Below are 24,754 nucleotides of genomic sequence, written 5' to 3'. Positions count from 1 at the left end.
AGAAGTAGCTTGGAGACGACTTCAGACAAACACCTGCCCCAACCCTGTAGCCTATCACCACTACTACCCGGACCAATACCCTAATACATCTAACCATTGTAAGAAAAAAGCGGATCTGTTCCATATTATGTGGTCGTGCCCAGCAGAAAATAACACAAATCACGAAATAAGTAATACTGAGCAGTGAGAGGCCGTGTTGCTCAGCTCCGACCCTGACCTGCAGGCCAAGGTCATCAAGAGAGCTGAAGAAGCTGCCCGGGCCCAGGGGCTCGTGGCTGTCTAACAAGGTCATCCGTCAATACCTTGTTTTCAAATAAAGTCTTTAGTCAGTCACTCACTTCTGCTGAAGGCTTGTGAATCTCATAGTGCCTAGTTTTCGTCAATATTTGTTTAAAATTTTTCTTTTCTAAATGAAACATTTACTGCTAAAATATCTAGAATATTCTAAACTTTGCTTTTCGGTGCGAGACATTTCATTCAAGACTGTTCAGCATTTAACTTCATCTTAAGGCTGCTGCGCATGTACGGTCATTCTGGAAGGAAATGTCAGTAAAGAAAAGAGATGGTGTACATTTCTTTTTCCACATAGGCCAGTGTTTCTGACACTGGCATGATTCATTCATTCAAAGATGCTTAGTTTTGGAGCTAGAGCACATTTAATGCTGCGTTATGCCATGGTCGCACATCACAGTCAAAGACCTTCCTGTTTCTGGTTCATTCTGACAGGATGCTGCTATCCTGCACTTTTTTTCTGACCAACGTTTCATTTGTGGATAAGTGCCAGCATGTGTAAACCACGGTATCTTGATTGGCTTGCTTCACCTCGCGGATTGTTGCTATCTTAGGCAAAGCTGTTTTGGCACACCCATACTTTGCGGTTGTGTGCTGCTTATCAAGAGCTCTTGTTGATAAGAATGGTAAACTACTCATATGAGATTGCATCCTACATAGGGTATGGTAGATGTGAGAAAAAGGCAGCCTGACTGAAGCCATAGTTCAACCTGTAATGGGGTTAGGCTGGAGTTCTAGCAGGTTTTTTTTACTACTGTTGATGTTAGCGTGCTTTGTTTCGAATACAGGCATTGCTTTGTCTCATAGGGTTGTCTGCCATGATAATGCTGTAAAATAATACTTATTATTTATCTACTTGTGCACTTGCTTATAGTGTGCTTTTGCTTATGAGAAACTATTGGGCTTAAGCATGAAAAATTCCATTCCACATCTGACCAGGTTCCTTTCCTATAAACTCTGTATGCGCTGGAAGGTGACAATAAATTGCATTGGCACAACTTGTAGCAGAGAGGTTTGATTCATATAAAACATAGAGAAGATCGGCATGAGGTTTACCTCTGGCTCCTAACACCTAATAGAAAACACATAAAATGTAATTGCAACAAATTGTAGTAGGAAAGCACATCACAAACACAAGTATTAGGTAGACAGATGCTCTTCCTAATGTAGGTTTTCTATTACTGCCACTTTTTTTGGGCAGGTTGACTTGTTCACCTGCACTTCTTAAATGTGACCTGCCTACATACAAACAATGTGCTAAATGCAATGCATTTGCTCACTTAGTAGACTCCATTACTTTCTTTTTTCTTACTCTTTCTGAACTTTCAAGGTATTTCTGAACTTTCAAGGTAATTGAAACTATTTGAGGGTGACAAACTTGAAATGTTATTAAACATTCTGTTGCTGTAGCTTGCATTCCCCATTGCAGATATTGTGAAGCAATTTGTTTTTCTCCTCCTCATGATTTATTTCTTTTTGCATTGCAGGAAACGTTCTATGAAGATCCACCAGGTGTGGCTCGCTACGTCATGGGCATTGTGCACGGGGCAGCGCAAGACATGCCCGATTTTGTCGACTACTTTGCCGAGCACCACCCCAACCAGGTGGTTAAGTGCGGTGTGCTGTGCCGCCATTCAGACATTGAGACCACTTCCATGGTCAAGTTTCAGGAAATGGTAAGGGCTGTTTAGTAAACATCATTTACATACTGCTGATCTCGCGTGTTTTTGTGTGTGTAGTAATAGACTGCTTTTAACCCTCTCAGGGTCGACTTTTTTTTTTGCCATATGCGACCGCCCAGGGTCGACTTTTTTTTATTGCAGATTTAAATTCTTCAGAGGGACCTATTTTGAAAAAAATTTACCGTATTTATTCAAGGGTGACCGTAAAGTGAGGAACAAATATTTCGCGTTGGTATATATGTACTGTTTATTCATGAATAACAACAATAAAAAATGGAAATAAACTTATAAGAATTAAGAATATGATGCATTATTATACACATAGTTGAAGACTTAGAAAATGCGCACACGAGAATGTTTCACGAGTCTCAAATGTTCCTGCTCTTAAACTAATATTTACGTTTATAGCGTAATCGACCTGTGTAGGTGAGCGCACTCAAGAAAACTGTATGGTTGTGTGCCCGTCAAAAAAGCAAAACCTGTGTCAAACTTCTGCTAACCTTCACCTTATCGCCAACCAGAGGCAATTAGTTTTCGTGAGTCTCAAAAAAAAAGAAGAGAAAAGGAAATGCATGCATAGCATGCATTTCCTGCATGCATTTCTGCATGCATCCTTCGCATACGCACCCCTGTGAGCAATAAAAAATCCAGAGTAGCAGGCGGTTTCCCTTTGAGCGATTAGTAACATGATAGGCAGCAGTTTTGCGAGTGCGAGAAGCCGAAATCGCCTGTAGAACAGAACCCAAATTAATCGCCGCTCGCCCGCTCGCATGCCAGTGCACGAGCGGTAGTATATAGACATGCAGGAGCAAACAAGGAACAAACCATGCAACGAAAACTGAGAGAGGGAGGTGCGAGAAAAAAAGTTCGTGTATTCCCACATAGTGGCAGCACATGCCAGGAAAGAAAAAGTTAGGAATTTGGCACGCCTTTTAAACATGCAGACGGCATTGTAAATACACGGCATCGAATATTTTGGACTCGTTTGTGACGCCGTATATTTACGTCATTGATTCGGAAAGGCTTAAGATGAACTTGAAGGGACCACGAAAATCCCTTTGTTTTAACAGAAGAGATTCACAAAACTCAAAAGCTGCTATTCCTTGTGTACCCAAAAACCCACACACAAAAAAAGTAGTAATACACTAAACAGCATTAAAACCAAAAGCCGAGAAGAAGACTGGGTTTTATTTTAATGGTTGACAGGTCACTAAACAAGACCTGTCCATGCTAACTTTTTTCTAAATTTCTAAAGTAACTGATTCATTGTAAAGAGCTTTCATTATTGCAGTACCAGTACCAGTTCATTTGTTATTCGCTGTTGTCTTTTACTAAGAATGTTTTTTCGTCTGAGTTGCACATAGGCAGAGCCGCAGAAACAGCTTAAAAAGGAGCACAATATTTCTTGGAACAGAAGTCAAGTGTGCTTTTGTTATTCTCCATGGAGCACATTATTGATGGCATGGCACAGAAAGGAAGTTGCAAAAGCACAGGCCGCAGAATGTTTTTGTCTAGCCACATCTGCTTAAAAGGCACTGATTCTTCCTTGTAAACTTGAGTACTGATTTGAAGCTCTGAACATGACTCACTAGAGCTTTCCATATCTAATTGTTTATTGAGATGAAGAATTGTCCAAAAACACCATGATTCCAACACTAAAAACGGCGTCGTTGCTGCCGCCACCATCTTTAAAACCCAGGGGAGCCAGTCATCCGTTTCATTTCCGCAACTGAACCTTCAAATAAACAATTTTCTGGGTTCGTGCCACTTCATAGCACATTATTCACACCAAAGTGACAAAACAATTGCCACTCGTCAGTGGCACTCAGTAGACTGAAGGAAATTCCTGGAGTGACACTCGCCACTGGCATATTTTGGAGGGAATGCCTGTATGAGTTGGACTTGTCCTTGGCATAGAAAGAGATAAAAGATTTTAAAAAAGGCATTTAGTGAATTTGCTCATGCAGTTAAATGAAGTCGGTAAAATCGGCACTTAACTTTGTTATATTGAAATTCAAACTTTATGGAAAGTATAGTCGCAGACCAATTCTTTTTTACACTGAAAGAGCAGTAAAATAAGTCAGAATAATCAGGGAGGCCGGATAAGCAAATTTCAATGACAAGAAGCCAGTTTTGTTGAACACTGTGAAGAGGACAAAGTCATCTTCATAAACCCATCATATACCTTCATTAATACCTGTCAATTGCCACAAAAAAGCTTAGCTTTAATAATGCATGGAAGCAAGATAACAACCTGAATTACGGCAGCTTTGTTCATGGCCGCTACATTTCCTGTTTTGCGACACCGTGCTCACATATGTCTGAAAAATCGAGCAAGATCTGGTATGGCATAGGAAGTTTTGGTTGCTGTTATGTGTTGGTTGAACTAAATATCTATAATTCCATTTGATCACAGAACACCTAGGTGGTATTAAAGGGTTGGTTGGCATACTCTTTCATGAGTACATTGATTTAGACTTGCTCCACACTTATTTCGCAGCCGTAGAATTGTTAGCGAGCATTAGTGAGTGGCAATGGGTTTGAGTATGAATGGGAGTGAACACCGGTTAACACGAGTACAAATTATATTCTGTTATTGTTGATTCTGAATGGACTTGAGCATGAACATGTGTGAGTGGGTGCAAGCAAGTGTGAATAGCAGTGACTGCGAACGTGAATGAATGCGCTTACACACGAGTGTGCGGGAGTACATAGCCTGCAAAAATATTGGTGAGTGGGTATGAGGGAGTAACCACTTAATACTCCTCACCTATAGGTAGCAGTGCCACGAGTAAGCAGCTCGAAAAATATAAACCTTTGTTGGTAGCTAGCACTTGTCTGTCATCTCTTTTGCTGTCTGTCTCTGCACTAAGATTTGTCCTGGTATAATCACACTTCATATGTCTTCATCTGATTGTTTCGTTCCTCACGTTCGTGTATGTCTCTCCTTAATGGTGCACCATTTGGCCAGGCAGAGGGCATTACCAATTTTGTTTCTTGCGTTGTTCCCCTCTGTGCATGCAGGTTGGGCGAACGTACAGTAGCGGCACATACCGAGCTGGCCCCCTGCATCAGTTGAGCCTGGTGGGCACTGTGCATGAGGAAGTGGGCGGCTACTTCCCCGAGTTCCTGGCAATACTTGAGAAGTGCCCTTTCCTGTACCTCACCATGCCCTGGGGTCCCCTGTCACGTGAGAAGCTGGCGTCACCGGAGGTGAGCAGGGAAATCATGATTAAGTCTTTGTTAGTCCCTTAGTATGTTGCTGTTTCTTATATATATTTCTTGCTTTCCTTTTCTCTGTAATCCTTGAGTTCTGAGAGTAAATGAAATGCAAACCTCCTCAGACAGTATTAATTTATTACTGCTCTGAAATTGAAAGCAAAGACTTCTTGTTCTGGAAGGATAACATTGATGCAGAATAAGCTTAGTGACACCATTTTGAGATCCTTGACGAAGTACTTGAACTTGAGTTAATCCTTATTAAGGACATCAGACATCCACCCTTTCGTAGCAATTGCTACAAAGGAAACCCATACGAGTTCCTCGAAAGAAAAGCCTCACAGTTGAAGAAAAATTCGTCAAGGTCTGGGACTCGAACCCGGGACCACCGCCTTTCCGGGGCAGCCGCTTTACCATCCTAGCTAACCAGGTGGCTAGCAGATGGCAGAGCGAAGTCGAATTTGTCAACAACTCGAAGCAAAGGCAAGAGTTTGACGTAATAGTTCTGTGGAAAAAAAGAACAGCTGCACATATGATAATTACTCAGCCTGGCAACTTTTTGTCTTCCACTTTTCTGGCTTAAAAAAAAATAAAGTATCGAAAGCTCTAGAAAGGCGACAGAATGTCACTACATAAAATAGCACTTCTCTTGTGCTCAAGTAGTAAATACCGCTATCTGGGCACCAGTGAGATGTAGGTGAGGGAAAACGGATTTATGGAGGCGTTCAGGCCTTCACTTGTATGTTTATGCAGGGATGTTCTGAACAAATTTTGGAGAACTCGAGAGTAATCCACTAGGTAGCTAGCCTGAGTTGCACATTTATGTGGGCTGCACACATAGGAAAGCTGCTTGCTATTACATAACCTTGATAAGACAACAGAGCTACTTTGCAAGAACTGTGTAGTACATACTTGCAAGAATTTCATGTTCAAACCACTGTTAAAATCAAAATTTTTATTGTTTTTTTTTTCTTGGAGCACTGTATATGCAATGCAGTGATTACAAATTACTGCATTATATCTGCTGCTGTGTGCTAACTAATTCAATATCTCAATGAAAAAAATTGGCATAAATCCACAAGGGGGGGGGGGGTAAATTCACCAAGTAGAAAGTTAGTATCCCCCTTGGTATATTGCAAGATTAAAAAGATTGCTTGCATGTTCCTTTGGAAGGAAATCTTCACAGTTATTTATTTATTTTATTAGAATTTTTTAACATAATTTGGTCAAGGGGTCGAACGTGGGAGAACAACTACACTGGGAGCTTTATGTGTTGCATTTGGAACCAGTAGTAAAGTATTTAGGCATGTTACTTCATAGGCACTTCACCTTGAACTACCATGTAGTGTTTGTGTGTGATCGATTAAGAGCAATCAATGCAGCTATGTACAACCTAAGGGGAAATACCCCGAGAGAATTGGTTGAGTCTTTGCTGACTTATGACATCACTTTATATGGGTCTTGTTCTGAACACAAAAAAGCAAGGCATAAATAAAACAATTAAAAGAATTGTGCGAACACTAGCTTATAGAAGCGACTTCCAGCAAGCAAACAGAAAAGAAATTTGCAGTACGCTGGGAATACTACAGGTGCACCAGCTTTTCTATCACACTGTACCGGCACAATACTATTTTAGAAGTTTACTTAAGACACCAGTTAACAAAGCAGTTTTCCTTAGAAAAACAGAGAAGTACTTTAAACTCCGCACACACCGCTTATGGCAGAAAAACACAAATCTTACATTCCATAAATTTTAATCAACTCGGTGACTTTTTTTTTTTTTTGCGTAATGTCAACACAAAGAGAAATGAGAAATTGGTGCATGACAACCCTTCTTAAAGATTGATCTTACTTACCAATTGCTATGTTACTCACATCTTTCTTTTTTCTTTATTTATTTTAGATTTTGATGAGCACTTGTGTGTTATGATTGGTAAATTAACATTAATTAAATTCTGGGGTGTTGCATGCCAAAATCACAATATGATTATGAGGCACACCATAGTAGGGGGACTTCAGATCAATTTTTACCACCTGGGGTTCTTTTCATAGGCTCCTACTGCACATTACATGAGTGTTCTTGCATTTCACTCCCATCGAAATGCAGCCTGGAATGGCAAACTGGAAATCCTTGAATAGCAACCTTAAATGGAAATCAACCAATGTTCATTCTTTAATGGGGTTTAATGTTCCTAAGCAATACTGGGGCTATGATAGATGCCATAGTGGAGAACTCTGGATTAATTTGGCCATCTGGGGGTTCGTTATTTGCGTAAATCTAAGACCACTTGAGCATACTTGCATTTCATACCCATATAAATGTGCTTGCCATGGATGGGCATTGAACCCGTGACTTCGTGCTTAACAGACTGCCTGCCTGAGTCTCCGTTCCGCTACCCTCTGTGCAGTGAATACGACCTATCCCGAGCCTCTGTTAGGTGATAAGGAGTTCACTGGGGAGAAGTACACTTGGTGAACTATCTATGAAAAGGGCATATTGATAGTTGAAGCAACATGTTGGTGCAGGTCATATGCACAGGCACTGTCTTAGTGAATTTTGCCAGTAAGTGGCAGAGCACTTGTGGTTGCTGGTTTCAAGCTAACCATCCCCATTTTTCCTGTTGCCCAGGAGAGTAATGACGGTCCCATCCTGTGGGTGCGACCTGGTGAGCAGCTGGTCCCCACAGCTGACGTGATACGATCGCCAAACAAACGTAACAGCGTGTCAGGGGCAGGAGCAAGGCGCAGGGATGAGCTGCGCAAGTTGCAGTACTTGCCTCGCGCCTCGGAGCCGCGCGAGATGCTCTTTGAGGATCGCACAAAGTGTCATGCGGACCATGTGGGACAGGGCTTTGAGAGACTCACCACTGCTGCTGTGGGTGTTCTCAAAGCCGTCCGTTGCAACACAGGGTGAGTGGGGTTGGGCCTTTCGTGGTTGCAAACTGCACTTGACTGTCTTGACACAAGCTAATTCGAAAAGGAGGGTGTGGGAGAAAGAAGTTCAAAACTGTGTAAAGCTTCTAGGCTATTTTTTATTGCTTTGGGCAGGGTAGATCTCGCATAATTAGTTGGAGGCTATTTTCTCAATGAATTGCCTTCGGGGTACGTTACTTTCAGCTCACTTTCGTTGGTTAAGCCACTGACCTGCTACTCCACTTATATGTTGTTTTGAGCATTTTGCCCGACAAATTGAAAGTATTTCAGAAACTGGCTGACTATTCTAAGAATGCAGGTGTGACGTTCGTCCCAGGAAAGCATTAGAGGCTCTCTTCCCCCTCGTTCTCGCTCTCTCTCGCGCACACATTCTTTTTAGAATAAAAGACTGGGTCATAAAATGAGTGGGCAAAAATAAGTGGTAGTGATGGATGTTATGTTGAAGTGGATTTTGGAACGAAAACTGTATTCTATGGGATGAGAACAAAAGCAGAACTTAATTCTAAACATTTTTTATTTTATTTTTACAACAGGGGGGAAACCAACCGCATCACCAAAGATGTAGTTGCATTCCATGCTGGAGACTTCAACCAGCTGGTGGAAAAGCTCCAGTTAGACCTTCACGAGCCGCCTGTTTCACAGGTGAGTAGTCATTGGAACTCTCTAGTTGCGTTATGCCACCACTTTTGAATATGCTCACGGCTGCGTTTATTTGCTGCTGATGCTTTTGCATTTCCCTTTGTGTTGAGGAGGTGTGTCTTTTTCTGGGTGTTTTTCTTTTGGTAGCCTGCCTTAATCTGGTTCTCCTTCGTAGTAATGGCAAATTACCATAGATATAAAACCGAAGTGTACAGCGTCTCACCATTTTGCCTTCCATGCTAAGCGGGGTTCTCCTACTGCTGAATGGCAAATGATGTGATTTTCAAAAAGCAAATATCGATGTACCTTTGAACGAAGCAGTTTCGTTCTGAGGCTTTGCTGTAATTTGGCGTTGTCATGGCCTAGCATGCAGCTAATTTTTGTGTTTTTATTAATTATTACAGTTATCAAATAATAGTTAAGGACAGCTGCAGGTTTTGCAAAGAACAAAAAGAATGTACTCACTCTCATTTGGTTCAATGCAGTGCGTACAGTGGGTCGAAGACGCCAAGCTTAACCAGCTACGCAGAGAAGGGATCCGGTATTCCCGCATCTCATTATGCGACAATGACATCTACTTTCTGCCGCGTAACATTGTGCACCAGTTCCGCACGGTGACAGCGGTGGCCAGCGTGGCCTGGCATGTGCGTCTGTGCCAGTACTATCCAGAGGAAAGCACGCCTCCACCCCCTGCCGCTCAGAGTCCCGAAGCTGTGACCGTCAAAAAAGAGGTCAAAGCTGAGGACTCGAAGCCTCGCAAGCGGGAAGCTGACTCAAAGCCGCCCAAGGAACCATCAGTCAAAAAGATTAAGCTGGAGCCAGGAAAGGCGCTCTCGGGCGAAAGAAAACCAGAGGAACTTGCTGCACCGGTGCATTCGTCGTCGTCAACGCAAAAGAAGCACAGTGGGGACAAGCACAAGGCACCCAAGGAGAAAAAGGAGAAGGCTAAGGAGCTTGATTGCAAGTCCTCCTCTTTTGAATCCAAAGCACAGCATCTGCAGAAGGTCCATTCATCGGCAGTGCACGGACCTAAGCAGCAGTCTCTGAAGGCGGCTGCCACGAAAGAACAGCAGGAGGTCAAAGATGAAGCAACACCTGAGAAGCCATTGGTTTTGCCAGCCAACCTTGATGGTCGAATAAAAGTAGAGCCTGCAGAGAATGATGCATCCGCTGGTGCTGGTGAGAACAGTCAGGCGCCGCCGCCGCCATCAATGTCTTGTGAGCCACCTGGTGCATCAAACCCTGAGACACCGGCGACTTCAGTGCCCACATGTGTGCGGGCAGTCGAAACATTCAGCGCAGGTGCCTCCTCTTCAGGCACTCTCTTGGTGACAACTGCTAGCCTGTCGGCACCCAAGATGAGTCCTGTTGTCGCATCGTCCAAAACTGGCAATTCTTCCGTTACAGTGGCTTTTCCTTCTGCTAAAAGTTCCCCTGCTGTACCTACTGTTGCTCCATCTATGAAAAATGATTCTACGGTACCTGCCGACATAATGTTGAATGACAAAACTATTTGTGTTATGCCTGTAGAAGTTGCACCGAAGGTTAATTCATCAGCAGCAGCAGCTGCTTTAAAAACCTCTTCTGTGGTGACTTCTGCCATCATTTCCAAAAGCAGTTCCACAACTACAAGTACAGTTTGTGCAAAAAGCAATTCCTTAACAACAGCTGCTGCCCTGCCTCTGAAAAGCAATACTGTGGCAAGTGCCGCCTCTTTAAAAGGTTTGTCCACAGGAGGCAGTGTTGCTTCTTCCAAGAGCAGCTCTGCAGCAGCCACTGCTGTTTCTTCAAAGTCAAGCACCATCACGGGCAGTGTAGTTTCCACTAAGAACAATACTGTGTCGAATCCAAGGTGCAGTTCTGTAATGACCATGGCACCTTCAAAATTGGTATCAGCATCAAAGATAAGTTCCACCATCAGTGCTACGACTCCCACAGGTAACAGCTCACTGGCTACTAACATCACAGCTTCAACGTCTAAAGCTGATACGATTGTCTCCACGGTAGCATCATCTTCCCCCAGAGGCAGCTGTATAACCACCACATCGACCTCGCTCACACACAGAAACAGTTCCTCATCATCCATGGCATTGACTCCAAGAAGCAGTGTGTCAGCGGGAGCTTCTCTTCAGAGCCCAAAAAGCAGCCATGTCAGCGCATCAGCCCTCCCAACTTCCAAAAGTAGTTCGTTCAACATGGCAGCAGTAGTCTCATCAGCCACGAAGGGCAGCAGTCCATCTGCTGCCTCTGTACATTCAGCATCGAAAATCAGTTCCAGCCTGGCCACTGTTGCACAGCATGTGATGCCTAAAATTGGCTCCCTTACATCTCCGTCATTCTCCAGGTTTGGTTCCACAGTTTCCACGGTCATTCATTCAGCCCCAAAAAGCAGTTCAATGGTTACATCATCTGCCATCTCGCCTCTAGAACTTCTGCTTCCTATCACAACAGCCACTACAACACCCAAGACATCGTCACCTGCAGTCTCTTCAATACCAGCCAGTAAAGCCATCTCTACGTCTCTTGCAACACGGCCCGTGTCAAGCTTGCTCACGTCATCCAGTGCACACAGACCCATGGTGGTAACGTCAGCTCCCCTGCCTCCTTCTAGACCATCATCCTCTTGCATGTCGAGATCTGCACTGTCATGCCATCGTTCCGCCACACCACCTCTTCCTAGGCCCATGCAACCAACCTCGCTCCCATCTTCTATTGTGCGGACCACAATGGCACCACATATGCCAATGGCCCATTTAAGAACAGCTCCCCCTTCGTTGTCACTGTCATCATCAGCTGCCCCCATCGGCCGCTACGAAGATTTCTCTAGGCATTTGGGGCCTCCGTCGAGCCCGATGTTCAGAGACATGCCCAAGCCGCCAGCATCTTTGCTGAGCCCGTCACTGCCGCCCATTGCGGCTCCAGTCATGGTACCATCAACCATGGCCCCAGTCACCCCTCAGTTGTTAGCTCCCGCAGTTGTGCCGCATCCTACAATTGTGGGACCCTTCAGAGAAGTCCCCGCCGCCTACCTGCCGTCCATGGCCCACCCGCCGCCACACTATGATGCAGCCACATTGAACTACCTGGCCATGCCCAGTGGTGCCCCTGTTGCATTCTCCGTGGCGCCTACCTACCCAGTTCCGCCGCAGATTGGCGTGCCAACCTACTGCCAACAGGTTGTGCATCCGCCTCCGGTCCCTGCAGCGGCAACTGAGCCAGACCAGGCGACGTTCGACGAATACGACGACCCGGGTACACCACTCATGGACGAAGAGCCCCTGCACGAATCACCGACGCCTCCCCCGTACGATTGCCACCAACCTTTGAGGGCTGAGGACAGTTCCAAGGTTGTCAGGACACTGGACCTGCGGTGAGACATTTCCTGGTGATGGTGTGCTCTTGCAGGTTGGTGGTCTCAGGTTGTCGTGTTGGGCACCAGCTCGCACTGTGGGCCATGCTGAACCGTGCCCATTGCAGTTGGGCTAAGCTTGACTGTTGCCCCAGCTCTTGTTCCCCTTGTGGTGGAAGCTACACGGTGCGGCTCTTCTTTGGGAGCAGTGAGTGAGCTAAGCACATGCATTGTCATCCAGTATCACTGGACTCATTAGAAACGCTGCGGTGAGGAGCACCTCTGCTCCAAATGTGCATTGACCTACCCCATGGAGGCTTCGTGCATCGTCGTCATCCCGCTCACGACATCCAGGTGTGACTGAAAACACCTGTAAAGCATGTGGCAAGGTGTTCATGAACTGCTGTTGTGGACGCTTGGATGACATCTCGATTGTCAGTTGCGTGTAAAACACCTTTGCTGCTAATGTAGAATTGAAGGCTCTCTTCTGTTTGTGTTGTGTCCTTGTGTAAGGGTTTGTTATTTTTTTCTTGTGTGTCATAGTAAGCCAGGCTTCAAGATCAAGCTACCCTTTATTGCCTTGTGCTTGAATCATGTCACAAAACTGCTGGTAGCACAAACCTCTGTACGCCTATTTCCCCACTTTTCTGGTCATATTTGTTTGTGGGTCAATATATATGTTTTTGTGCTTATTTGAAGCTTTCTTTTGTTGTGTTGCGGCAGTGCTTAAGCTTGACGTGTCTTCAGGCAGGTGTTAAATGCTGGTGAGCACTCTTCTGTATTTCACCACTTGACATGTTTTGATAAGGGTGGGCACATGCTGTGTGAGTGAACCACTGTTAACACGAATGAAAATCATTTATCTCCCATTTTAATTTATTTTACGTATACATTCAGTGGTCAGAAAGTTTACTCTGGCATACGTCTGGGCTTGAGCTCGACTGCATAGGCATGTTCTTTCCCCCCCCCCCCATATTTTTATTATTTAAGATTTAAGTATAAGCAAACAAAACAGCATCTCGAGAAGTGCATGGACTGACCACACTTTGCGTTAATTAAGAAAGCTTATTTATTATTGTTGTGTATGTACTTTTTTTTTACAGTTCAGAACTAGGGGCATGCCACAAATAATTCTTCTGTCTGCAAAGTTTCATAGGATTATAGTTCGTGAACAGAATGCCACATGTCTACTTGCATGGACTGTGAAATCACTGCTCTTTAACATGAAAGGCTATTGCGCTTCACATTGCATCGAAACATGCCGTAGTCTGTACTTACCACTACAGCGGCATTTTCAAGCTTGTGCTTCAGTCTCTGTTTGGATTGGGCCCGAATCTGCGCGACACTTCACCCGCTCCTTGTGCTTCCAGCAAGTATGCAGAGATGAGACTGAGTTGTTGCTACTGCTGCTGCTGCTGCTTGCTCTTATAATTTGCCTTTTCTTTTTTTTTCGGTGCAGAACACCTGAGTGAAGTTATTTGCATGACACATGCATGCTTCTTCATAGACAGAACATACCTCATAATGAGTGGTGCATGTGCTTGAACTGGTCGGAAGCAAATGCGCATGACTGAAGCAGTGTGGTATGTTGCCGTGCTGTTTTTTGGTGATTGACTGCACTAACACTTGCTATATGCCTCCCCGAATGCACCCCCCCCCCCCCCCACTCCCTTCAATGCAAAAGTAAAACTTTTGTTCACGCAGTACAGTTGTGATGAAATCGCACTGCATTGTTTTCCACTGACATGGGAGCTCAGACTCGCGAGAAAGACTGATTAGTGTCGTCTAATCTGGCTTTGCTTTTGAGGCTTTTTCACGTTTTCGCCTGAAGCTGTTGTCATTTATGCCCCATATGATTTACTGGTAATTGGAATTCTGCCGTGAAAGAGCTAATGACCTCTCTTTTTCTTCTTTTTTTTTAATATGAACCTGTTAAATACATGTTACATGTTGCAAGCGGGATTCTGTCTTGTTTGCCATGGTATACAAATGTGCTGGCTTGAGATTTTTTAAATGCTGGTGTTGTATATGACATTACAGCGTCATTACTTCTTTTTTGCGTGAGTGAGAGTGTGTATGTATGTGTGGGCTCTTGGATTCTGTAGCATATAAGGACTGGCCACATTAATCCCTTTCATGCCATGCTTTTAATCTAAATTGTTCCCCAAAACAGCCACTTTTCTTACTGTGGAATCCTTTACGAAAAACCAATGCAAACAATATTTAAAGTGTTTCTGTGCTCCAAATCTCAACCATTTATTGGAAAATTGAAGCTTAACAGCTTAACACCTCTATAGAAGGAAATCAAAGTGGGAAGTATATTTTTCAATAAAAATGAAAATTGCAAGAATATAAAAGTACGTATAGTTAGTGAGCCACGCCATAGCCTTCTAAATAACTTCTGTTCCTGCCGGATGACCACAATATGGCCATCGTCTATGGCAGCGTCATTTATGTAGCGTGAGAGTCCGCATTTTGAGGGTAGCGACAACCCTCACTAGGGGATAGGCAAACATGGTACAGCATTGCCGTAGAGCAGCAGCAGCAGACGACCATAGTTGTTTGCATTCTTCGCACAATAATGGCTTTGAGTGGCGCCTACGGACAGTTCAAGTCATAAGAGTTTCTCACTATGTTACTGAGAAGAAAACCTGGTGCTGCTGCGCTATGGTATGCCTGGGAATGCCGGTGTATTGCGACTCCGGACTGGCATCGTTCTCAGAGAGCCAGGTCACCTGAAGACGTGACTGCCAAGTACCGTTCCGTCTGTCACAATGACTCATTTTCTACTGAAACAGCATGTAAAAAGCTGCTTTAGCCTTAATGTTACACAAAAACAAGTTTTGTTTAGTTATGTGAACTTATTATTGCATGTACAATTATATGAAACATAGAAGTTATCAGCGGGCCACTAAAGTTGGAGGACAGATAAGATTCGCACTCGCTTTGGAAGAGTTTTTCGTCTGTTCTTGCGTTTCTTCGCTTGGTTATGCGTTGTAGGTGAGCAAACTTCACTGGAAGGTGTAATATGCGGGGATGAAAACGTTTTATGAATATTTTACTTTAAGGAAGCGTTATTTGTGTAGCCATATCCACGTTTAGACGAAGCCTCTTACAACACCAGCCAACACAAGCCTCGCAGACACATATACCGTCATTCCCATGACGGCACAGCGCCCCTTGGAAAACTCCCATAGATGGTGGTGCCAGATTTCCCTCTAGGTGTTGTAGTGAGAAACTCTATGGTTCAAATAGTCGCCCGAGTGGAATGGCCTAGCTGGAGACCCCAATGTAAGTGGTGATCCCCAGCAGAAGTTCCAACAGCGACTGCTTTTTATTGCTTCGCTAATAATTCTGCAAGCAGAAGTATGCTGCTGCTCTTTTATTGATGCACACGCTTTCTTTTGTCAGCAACGAGCACCATAGACGTAAAAGTGTGCTTGAGACCAGCCCACGTAATTGACACCACTGCCGTAGTTCCAACGATGGCCGCTTCCCATTGGTTCGTCGATCATCCGGCAGGCACAGAAGTCTAGGAGACTATGGCTGCGCTCGGCTTTGGCCGTCTTTTACTAGATGTGTGCAGACAAACCCAGCTTGTCCATGGCATGTGAGGGGTTAATGGCAGTGGGCATGTTATGTTGCAAGAAGTGGTATGCATGAAATAAGTCTATAAGTGATGTTACAATATCATTGTTACTTTAATTCTTATTTATTTATGCATTTTTTCTCTCTTACTGTTGGTTACTGCAAGAGATACCATCTTCAAGAATGTGGAAGCTTTTAGTTGCAAGAAATGGTACACTTGAGAAAAAGCTGTGCACACTTGTCTCTTAGTGCAAGAGGCACACCGCTGTAGAGTTTTTGCCTTAAGAATGTGCTGGAAATTCTTTTTTTTTTTTAGCTTTTGTTTACACATAGAGTTCTATGAATATTGCACACATGGTTCTGCTTTTTTACGTTTTTGTGTAAGCATACCATTCCACGACAAAAAGAAAAAAAATAGACAGATTCATGAAAGTTGTATATACATATTTGGCAAAAATTTTCAGAGCTTGCCAAAGACCGGAATTCCTGTATGGAAGAGGGGGTTTCATTAGAAATACTGCTGACATGTAGTAGGGCCTGATGATTCACCTCTGCATCATTTGTGCATAGCTAATGTGTTGAGTTGCTTGCACTGTTTGAATTATTGTCTCGTCTTTATTTGTGGTTGTGGACCATTGAGCTGAGGTGGGGTGATGTGAACCTCCATGATGGAGAGCGAGGAGGCAGCAGCGACTAATTTTCTTCTGTATATAGGCTGAAGGCACGGGGTGGCCTGTACTCGACTATTCTATAATGCCACTTGGAGGCATTGGACAATTGCGTCTTTGGAGACACTTAGCTTTGGAAGTTTTGTCTTGTCAAGAGGTTCTTGGAAAGATTGTGTGGAATGCACAAAATAGCTTGCAATGCTGGAGGGTTAGCAATTGCGGCAATTGGAATTGCTCTGGCTTGGATTCATTCTGCACTTTTGTGTGCAGTTAGCATTGTTGCACTCAAACCAGTGTCTTTGCCGAGTCCTAATGAATGAGTTGGCATCGCTTGTGGAACTACGAAACATGTTAACGTTGTAAGAGACCCTACCCCACCATTTTCTTTCTTTTAAAAAGTGGGCAGAATATTTTTTCAGTTTCATATCCCAGTGTTGCTCAGCATTTTTTGTTGAGGAAAAAAAAGGTTAGAGATGGTAAGTTGTGCCCGTGCAGTTTCAGCAGGCTTAGTAATGCAAGCATTCATGCTGTCCTCAGCTGCAGTTCTTGGCAAGGCTTTTGCAATAGTTGAGGACTGGCCAGTCCATGTCCCTGCTTGGTAGCTGAAGGACCTTAATTTCATTGCAAGCTTTCAAATTATGTAATTATTTCATATCTTTTGCTGCCATGTAAATAAAAAACACGTTCAGCATAACCTTGACATTGTATAACAATGCTGCTAAATGCTGGGGCATATGCATTTAACATGAAGGATTATACTGTGTAGCAAGTTGACAATGCACCATCCTGCTGTTTCGTAAAATGGCACCAGATCTACTGTCAGGAATAGTAGAAGAATCAGGCGGTAGTGGGTGTCATGCTTAATTGTGTTGTTGCTTGCTTATAGATTAAAAACTCTTAGCTGTTGAAGCTGGCTCTTATTGAGATTTAATTGTGCTGCTTCACTACTCTCACATCTCACACTTGCGCTAGCGTTCCAGCCAATTAAAAGGCTAGGTTGCCTTCTGTCCAAAAGCCAGTCCAGGCCACCCTGCGTGCTACTGTATTGCTGTACATAGTTGTAGAATGTCACACGATGCATGCGCTAATGTAATGGTCTCCCTCACGCTTTTCAGTGGACGTGCATTAGATTGCTGCAGGTGGCCCTCCTTGTTTTTCTCTGTTCACCCCTTAGTGAGGCACTTGCTGTCCAAACACACAAAAGCATACGTCTAAGTTATATCTCCTCGCATCATCTTGTTGGCGATGGTTCTTTGTGTTTGTTCCCTGTATCATACGGATGCACTGTAGATACACCCTTTTTTCACTGCAGCCACACACACACACACACTTTGGGGGACAGGCTGGTGACCAATAAAACACTGCTTCTTTACCACCCTTGGTTCTCGTAGGGCTCGTATTTTTTGCCAATTGTTGCCCATCTCGGGTAAGGAAAGGTGCTGACCACTTTTGTCATTAAGTACATTTTGAAGACGTCTTCCTTGGCGAGTTACCGCCACTTTTCCGTATCAGGTACGACTATTTCAAGCCTCTAGTCTCATTCGTGGCCTTATCCTGAACAGAAGTGCAGTCTAAAAATGTGACAAAACTGATAACTAATAGTTCTGCGGAAACCAGCAAGGTGGAGAGAATTAAGGGAATGTGAGACACTCCCAATAATAGCAACTGCTACAAAGGAAACCCATATGGGTTTCTGGAAAGAAAAGCGTCACAGTTCAAGGAAAATTCGTACCGGTCCAGGACGCGAACTCGGGACCACCTCCTTTTCGGGGGCAGCCGCCCTACCATCTGAGCTAACCAGGCGGCTAGCAGGGCAAAGTCGAATTTGTCAACTAGAAGCAAAGGCAAGGGTTTTACATAATAGTTCTGCGGAAACCTGCAAGGTGGATAGAAGTAATTATTTAAAGGAAAATGAGACATCCCTATATTAGTTACTTCTCTCCACCAAGCGGGTGGTACCAGTCCTGTTGAAATTGTTAGGTCATGCAGTTTGCATGACTTAAATATTTGCAGTTTAAATATTCGCACAATACAACGTCGACAGCAGCAGAACTTGCGGCTCTTCAAGGTGCACTCAAGTATGTGCTCCAGCAGCCACCAAATCGTTGGTCCATTTTCTGCGATTCCTAAGCAGCCCTACAAACTCTGCAGTTTGCCCTAAGTCACGGGTTACACGAGCAGCTAGTGTACGAAATAAGGCATGCTCATAGTCACGTGCTCGAGAAAGGCCACGACATTGGATTTCAATGGTTGCAAGCCACTGCAGAATTGTCGGCAATGACAGCGCAAATGAAGCTGCGCGTTCGGCTCTCCAAAAACGGCAGATTCCTATACCACTTTCAATAACTGACGCTGCATGACAACTTCACTTGCTCGCCACATCACACTTCTACGATGGAATTCAACGGATTTCACCAACTCGCAATTGCACTCTCTCAACCCTAACTTGCGACTTCGCCTGCCACCTGGACTCTCCCGCCGTGAAACAACTTTACTGTGTCACATATATGTGGTTGGGCGTCGCGTTTCTATTCATTCCTGATAGGAATGGCCAACAGTGCAGCGCAATGCGACTCTAGGGCCCCTTCTGTGTCACTGCCCATCCTTTGACGTCCAACGACGTACTTTACAAGTGAAACTCAACCTGCTAGTCAATAAAGCGGTCTCAGAAGAAAAGATCCTTGGACCATGCCCTATGCGTTCTTACATTCAAAAGGCCACGAAAGCCCTTCTGCATTTCTTAAAGGACACTGGATTGTATGAAAGCTTGTGACAGTATACAGATTCTTCTACGACTGACTTTATTTTTCTTATCTGTTCCCTTTCCCCCCTCCCCAAGTGTAAGGTAGCCAACCAGGCACATCCTTGGTTAACCTCCCTAGCTTTCCCTCTTCGTTTCTCTCTCTCTCTCTGTTAAGTCATACATGTCCTTACTGAACACACAGTATCCAGAGAACAATTGTATAAATATTTGAGATCAGTTATTTTCCCGTCTATCCTGTACAGGACTCCTACATTCTCCATTCTGCCAAGGCATAACGTGCTCCAGCGTGTCCGCAAGATGACTTTGTACTCATGTACAAAAACATTTTTATTTGGATTACACAGTGAATCGCTGCCTGTGAAAACTTGGTTGCACAAGAAAGGCATCCTTGTATATACCGTGAATTGTCACTTTTGCGATATACCCGAAGCTATAGAGCACTGCTTCATAACTTGTAAAGATGCAACATTATTTTGGGATGTGCTTCTAAGAACTCTTAAGAAACACCATTTTGAACCAGATACCACCCTGTACTTGATTGCACCCCACGGAGTAGACGTGCCATTTGATGTGTTTTTCCTAATAGGGCTACATAGTTTATGGAAGACAAGCATGCCGGACCGAAGCGCTCAACCCATTCATTCGTCGAAATTTCAGTACGCTCAAATGGTTAGTCACTTGAAGTACTGCAAAAGACTTGCGGTAGGTTGATTTCCTTCATTAGTGGTTCATACCGACTGTGTTTTTTTTTCTTTTTTTTTTAATGCGGAGGTAAATGCCTCGGGGCATACGGGGTATGAGATGGGGGTGAATAAGGATGATTCTCACTAGCGTTCTTTTTATTCTTTAGGTTTGACTAATTATTCTGCTAACTCATCCGATTCTTTACCAAACCCCCACAGTGTACTTCCACTGTGGGGGTTTGGTAAAGAATCGGATGAGTTAGCAGAGTAATTAGTCAAGCCTAAAAAAATAAAGAACGCTAGTGAGAAATTTTGAATAGATCAATAGAAAAGTGAAACAAGACAAATATTTAAGAATGTAACCCAGAAATTGCCACGATTGAGTTATAAACCTCTCAACAGCTGCACCGGCATCCCTACGTCAATGTGCTAGAGAGAAGGCTCCCAAAGACAGAATATCGGCATATGTCAACATTAAATCCAACGCAGTGAAATGGTCCTTCTAAAATATGTTTTTTTTTAATGATGAGAAATGGCGGCAAGATAAAGATTGTCTATCCTCTCATCATCACAAACTGAGCACAATGGGGGAGGGAACCAGACCAGATCTGTACAGATAACAGTTAAGGACATGTACTCGACATCGGATTTTAGTGAGCAGGACTTCTATTTTTTTCGAGTACGACAGAAATTTCTACTCCAAAGGAATAAGAAGTCTTGATAATGACTTACATTTGTTAATGATGGGTTCCGAGAGTCCTGCGTAACTGCACGCCTCCTGACCCTAACGACAAATGCTAACATTTGGCAGGAACCTTAATCCAATGTTTTTTCAATCAGTTTCGTTCGTGAACACAGGCGCCATTTCTTCGGCAGGCATCAATAACACAATTAGAGAACACAGTTGGGCTAGTTGGTGCATGCCTAATACAGACTTGAGACATCATTAACAAGTGAAAAAAAAAAAGGGTGGGGGGGCGACAGTGAGAAGCACACAGGCCAGAACGCTAGAATTCTGCGATTCTACTGTGCGCTTCTCGCTGTCGTCCGATGTTTCCTTCGTGCTAGTTAGTGATGGCGCAAGGCATCAGTAAACAACAGTTACTGTTGAAGAGCATGGCCTTAAAACTGAACGGCACCGTGCACTCAGCCTAAAATTATGTTCTATCATTCGAGCGGCCAACTATTGTTCATCAACAGAACGCGATGGCGGGCCCACTTATCCAAAATTTCGCCCCGTGAGCATGGCCGAATTCGTCGGTAATCTAGAGAAACTCTACTGTGAACGTGAATGACGTCAGCGGCAGTCTCTCACGATTTCCAAAAAGCTTGTCAAAGCAGCTGCTGGTAATACGGATAAAGTGCAGAAAATCGTCTTTCGCGCCGACAATGACGGGTTGTTGCGTAGGAATATGAATAAATAAATAAACTATCAATTTAATAATAATCCGACGCATTATGGCTCTCCGATGATTGCACGTACCAATGTCATGATGGTGTGTCCGCATGTAACGCAATCACCAGAAGCGTGTTTCTCCGCAGAAAGCCTCTTATTGTGGAGAAGCCATCTTCCACGAATATTTTTTTGGCGGGTCTTTCTCGCATCATTTGGCGATGTGCGCGAAATACTAGAATAAAAGGCATGTGTAGCATATACCTGATTAACTCAAGCATGCTAGGTGACTAATTGTCACCACCCAGTTTCAATGGAGATGCCAATAAATCATTATCATCATCGCCATTGTGCGCGCTTCTTGTTAGCGTTTACCGTTCAAACTATCATTTGTCATTTCATCATCTGTGTCAGAGGACCTTTAGTTTATCAGAAGCGTTTTAAGAAACTACAATAGGATGCAGTGCTTTAAATGAACCCTGTAGAAAGCACGCTTTATCGTCAGCGTGATTGTCTCTCCACTCACAATGCATAGACATCTAGCGCATCTCAGCCTGGAAAATCCTGCCACTTGCACGAGCATACGGCTCGGAGGCAAGTCCCCAAACTTGCGAGTTCTAAACTTCGCAGTTGAGGCAGACGGCAGTGAGGGTTTCAATAGTGCCATTCTTGGCCATCTTTTGCCCTGTCCTTACATTGTACGGTGACGTTTTGATGCATCTATACGCGTCGTACGTTGAAAACAGGTACCTTTACTCCAAGTTTATGTGTCCCACATGTCCAAGAAAGAGGCGCAGCTAATGCGAGTTCAAGCTTTTGGCATTTGGCACACTTAGTTAGTTATAAAGCGAACAGCCTTCTTTGGCTTTTTTGCCTGTTTTCGTGGCCGGTGACTGGTGGTCGGAGGTTGGACGTGCACCTCCGATACAAAGGGCATATTCTCTCGCGCCAGAGTGGCCTTGCACGTGCTCTTTGAGACCCAAGCTCTGTACATCTATACTACTGCTACACATGTGTTTGGTAAAGGTTCTGTCCTCCGCGGAATTGCGCAAGGACACAACACGTGTTACCTAAATATCTCCACTGCAACGAGTGTAAGTCGTCAAATTCACTATTCCTTTAATAAAGGGAACACGTCTAGAGAAGCCCCATTTGGCTATTCGCTTACATTGACATATTAATCGTCAATAGCTTCTGCACAAATATTTCTTTTTTCTTGAAGCACAGGCGACACAGAAATCGGTAAAAAAAATAATAAGGGAACCTTACTTAGTTCCTAATCTTTTCATACTGGGAACAGTACGAGGACGTATGCAAAGCAGCATGTTCTGAGGAGCTGACCACCAGCTGTCGCCTGTATAAGACTGCTCGCAGTGGCTCGTCTTGGGCATATAACCGGGGCTTTCGAGCCGGAGCAGAGACGGCTGCCAGCCGTAAAAGTGATTGAGTGAGAGAGAGACTTCTCTTGGCGCAAAGGGGAGAAGTGAGAGAGAGAGAGAGCAGGGGGCGAGAGGAGGCCGCGCTTGCGCGCGACTTCCGCCGCACCGAAAGAAGCCGGAGCCGGAGCCGTCAGTAGCCCAGGCCAAGCCCGCGACCGGCGCTCTGCGTGCAAACACACGCACACACCGCCAGCGCCGCCGTCTCTCCCGCCCGGCGCCGCAGAGAGCTCCGCACGTCGTCGATAACGCGCGCCGCGCATCGGCCGGGCTCACCGCCGCGCGGTTTCTTTTCCATCTTTGCTTGTGTTGGTGTGCGTACGAAGTTGTCGCACACGGCAGGCCCATGATTAACACCTTCTGGAATCTGTGCCGCGCCTGCCCTATACCGGCAGAGAGCAAGGTAAGCCGTAAAGAGCTCCCTTTTCTTCTTTTTCTTCACTGCCCGGTGGCGGGGGCGGCTGCACCGCGGTGCACCTAGGCCTAAAGGCGAAGTACGCCCGTCGGCAGCAGCAGTGCTCGGCGGTCGCTTCTGCTAGCACGCGCGTGGGAAGCGCGTTAGCGTTCGGGTTTCTTTTGCGGGCCCTGGCGACCGGAAAGACGCGGGCCGCTCTCTCGCGTGATTCATCGTGGTGTGAGCTCGCACAGTTGCTCTGGGAACCGCAACGTCGAGCGACACTCGTTTTCTATTTCGGCAAACCGAAGGCGCTGCAAACGTCAGTGCGCGCATTAGCGTGGCGCTCCCGTTTTCTTCGGGAGCAGCAACGGAGATTTGTAAACATCGCTCCACCACCGGCCGCTCTGGCGTTCGGTCGCTCTGAGGAGCTCCGTTTTTCTTCGGCACAGATTTTCACTTCGAGCGGACGCTGATATTGGAGGAAGAAATAGGCGGAACCGCCATGTTCACGTGGGTTTGTGGATTTCGCGCTTCACATAGTAGGCGCGGTCGCTGTAATCGCTCTCTCGTTTCTCTTGTAGCACTTGCTATCCGTACGAGTCTTACGCGTAATTGAATTACTGGGTTAAACAAAAAAAATGCCTTATGGGAAGGATCCCTAACCGTTAATCACGGCAAACCGGCGCAAGCTTAGATGTCTAGACGGCGCAGTGATTCTTGTGATTGTAATGAATGATACGTCTTTTAGTCACACCTGGCCGCAGTACTTGACGAACAAAGCTCTTCGCGACGCAATATGGGAGGATCGTGTTTGCTTTTCCCTATTTATTCCCTATCTTCTGCAATAACGCTAAAGCTCAGAACCTCAGATGGCGAGCAATAAAACTCTATATACATGATACTCGAGATCTTCATTCTTCTCGTTGGAGAGCCTTTTTCTCTCTTTTGCGAAAAACTTTTTTACCCTAGCGACTCTCTGCCTTCCTATTTAATCTGCAGGTGCGTTCGCTGGCGAACGCCTAGTTTCGTGATCGAATCAAGTTCACTGGATCGCGCTTCTCGGGCGACTTGTTCTTCAGCTAAAAGTTCGCTTCTCTTGAATTCATATATTGCCTTCAGGACTGTTTTTCACAGTAATCTTATTTATAAAGTAGGTAGCATGCGAATACTAACGTCTTCGGTTTGAAATTTGACTACTTTGTCTTAAGAAAAGAGGAAGGTTATTGACTCTCAAGAACAACAAAAGCAAACCAGCCGATCTTCATATTTCTTATATCGTGGTTTGACGGGCGAGCTTCTTTCTAAACTCCAATAAATTGTTGAAGGCTCTCGGATTATAGTCTCCCTCATTAGAGCTTACGTCGATCGCTAAGGGGTCGAGACGAAAAATCTGCAGTGGCGGGTCATGGTGCTCTTCCCCTAGCAGCTGCCATTGTAGGTTAGGTTGCGTTTCGTTAGTACGCAGTTCCAACCATTTGTCACGCATCATGAAAGAGACGTGCTCGCAGAGTTTAACGGACGTCTGCGTACATATATGCTTCCGAGCTGGCCTCGATCACGAGCCCTACCTGGGCGTTAACCCGAGAAATCGCATGCCCTTTTGTTCGGCGCAGCGCAATTGCATACAGAAGAGCCAATCTATATATACCTTTCATATGTCTGCGAACAGTGACCCGTCACTGAAACGAGGTCGTCATGCCGTGTGGCTGCG

The 24,754-nt window shown here is 44.8% G+C and overlaps 2 protein-coding genes across 4 annotated transcripts in view; both read left to right on the top strand.

Moving 5' to 3' along the window:
* LOC139060102 (uncharacterized) overlaps positions 1-17,279 on the top strand; it is a 30,257-nt gene extending 12,978 nt beyond the window's left edge. The window contains exons 4-8 of the mRNA XM_070538930.1: positions 1,779-1,967; positions 4,998-5,186; positions 7,822-8,102; positions 8,660-8,768; positions 9,251-17,279. Coding sequence (XP_070395031.1) covers positions 1,779-1,967; positions 4,998-5,186; positions 7,822-8,102; positions 8,660-8,768; positions 9,251-12,139 — 3,657 coding nt within the window. The 3' untranslated portion in view covers positions 12,140-17,279. The remainder of the gene's footprint in view (positions 1-1,778; positions 1,968-4,997; positions 5,187-7,821; positions 8,103-8,659; positions 8,769-9,250) is intronic.
* Positions 17,280-22,886: 5,607 nt separating this feature from the next.
* LOC139060098 (neurofilament heavy polypeptide) overlaps positions 22,887-24,754 on the top strand; it is a 79,877-nt gene continuing 78,009 nt past the window's right edge. The window contains exon 1 of one of the 3 annotated variants that reach the window (XM_070538918.1): positions 22,887-23,049. In XM_070538918.1, coding sequence (XP_070395019.1) covers positions 22,993-23,049 — 57 coding nt within the window. In that variant the 5' untranslated portion in view covers positions 22,887-22,992. The remainder of the gene's footprint in view (positions 23,050-24,754) is intronic. The other 2 variants (XM_070538919.1, XM_070538921.1) reach the window with 2 other exon arrangements.

This window comes from Dermacentor albipictus, chromosome 5 (genome assembly GCF_038994185.2).
Source record: "Dermacentor albipictus isolate Rhodes 1998 colony chromosome 5, USDA_Dalb.pri_finalv2, whole genome shotgun sequence".
NCBI lineage: Eukaryota > Metazoa > Arthropoda > Arachnida > Ixodida > Ixodidae > Dermacentor > Dermacentor albipictus.
The sequence above is the reverse complement of the archived record's forward strand: the minus strand, read 5'-3'. Positions and strand labels throughout refer to the sequence as shown.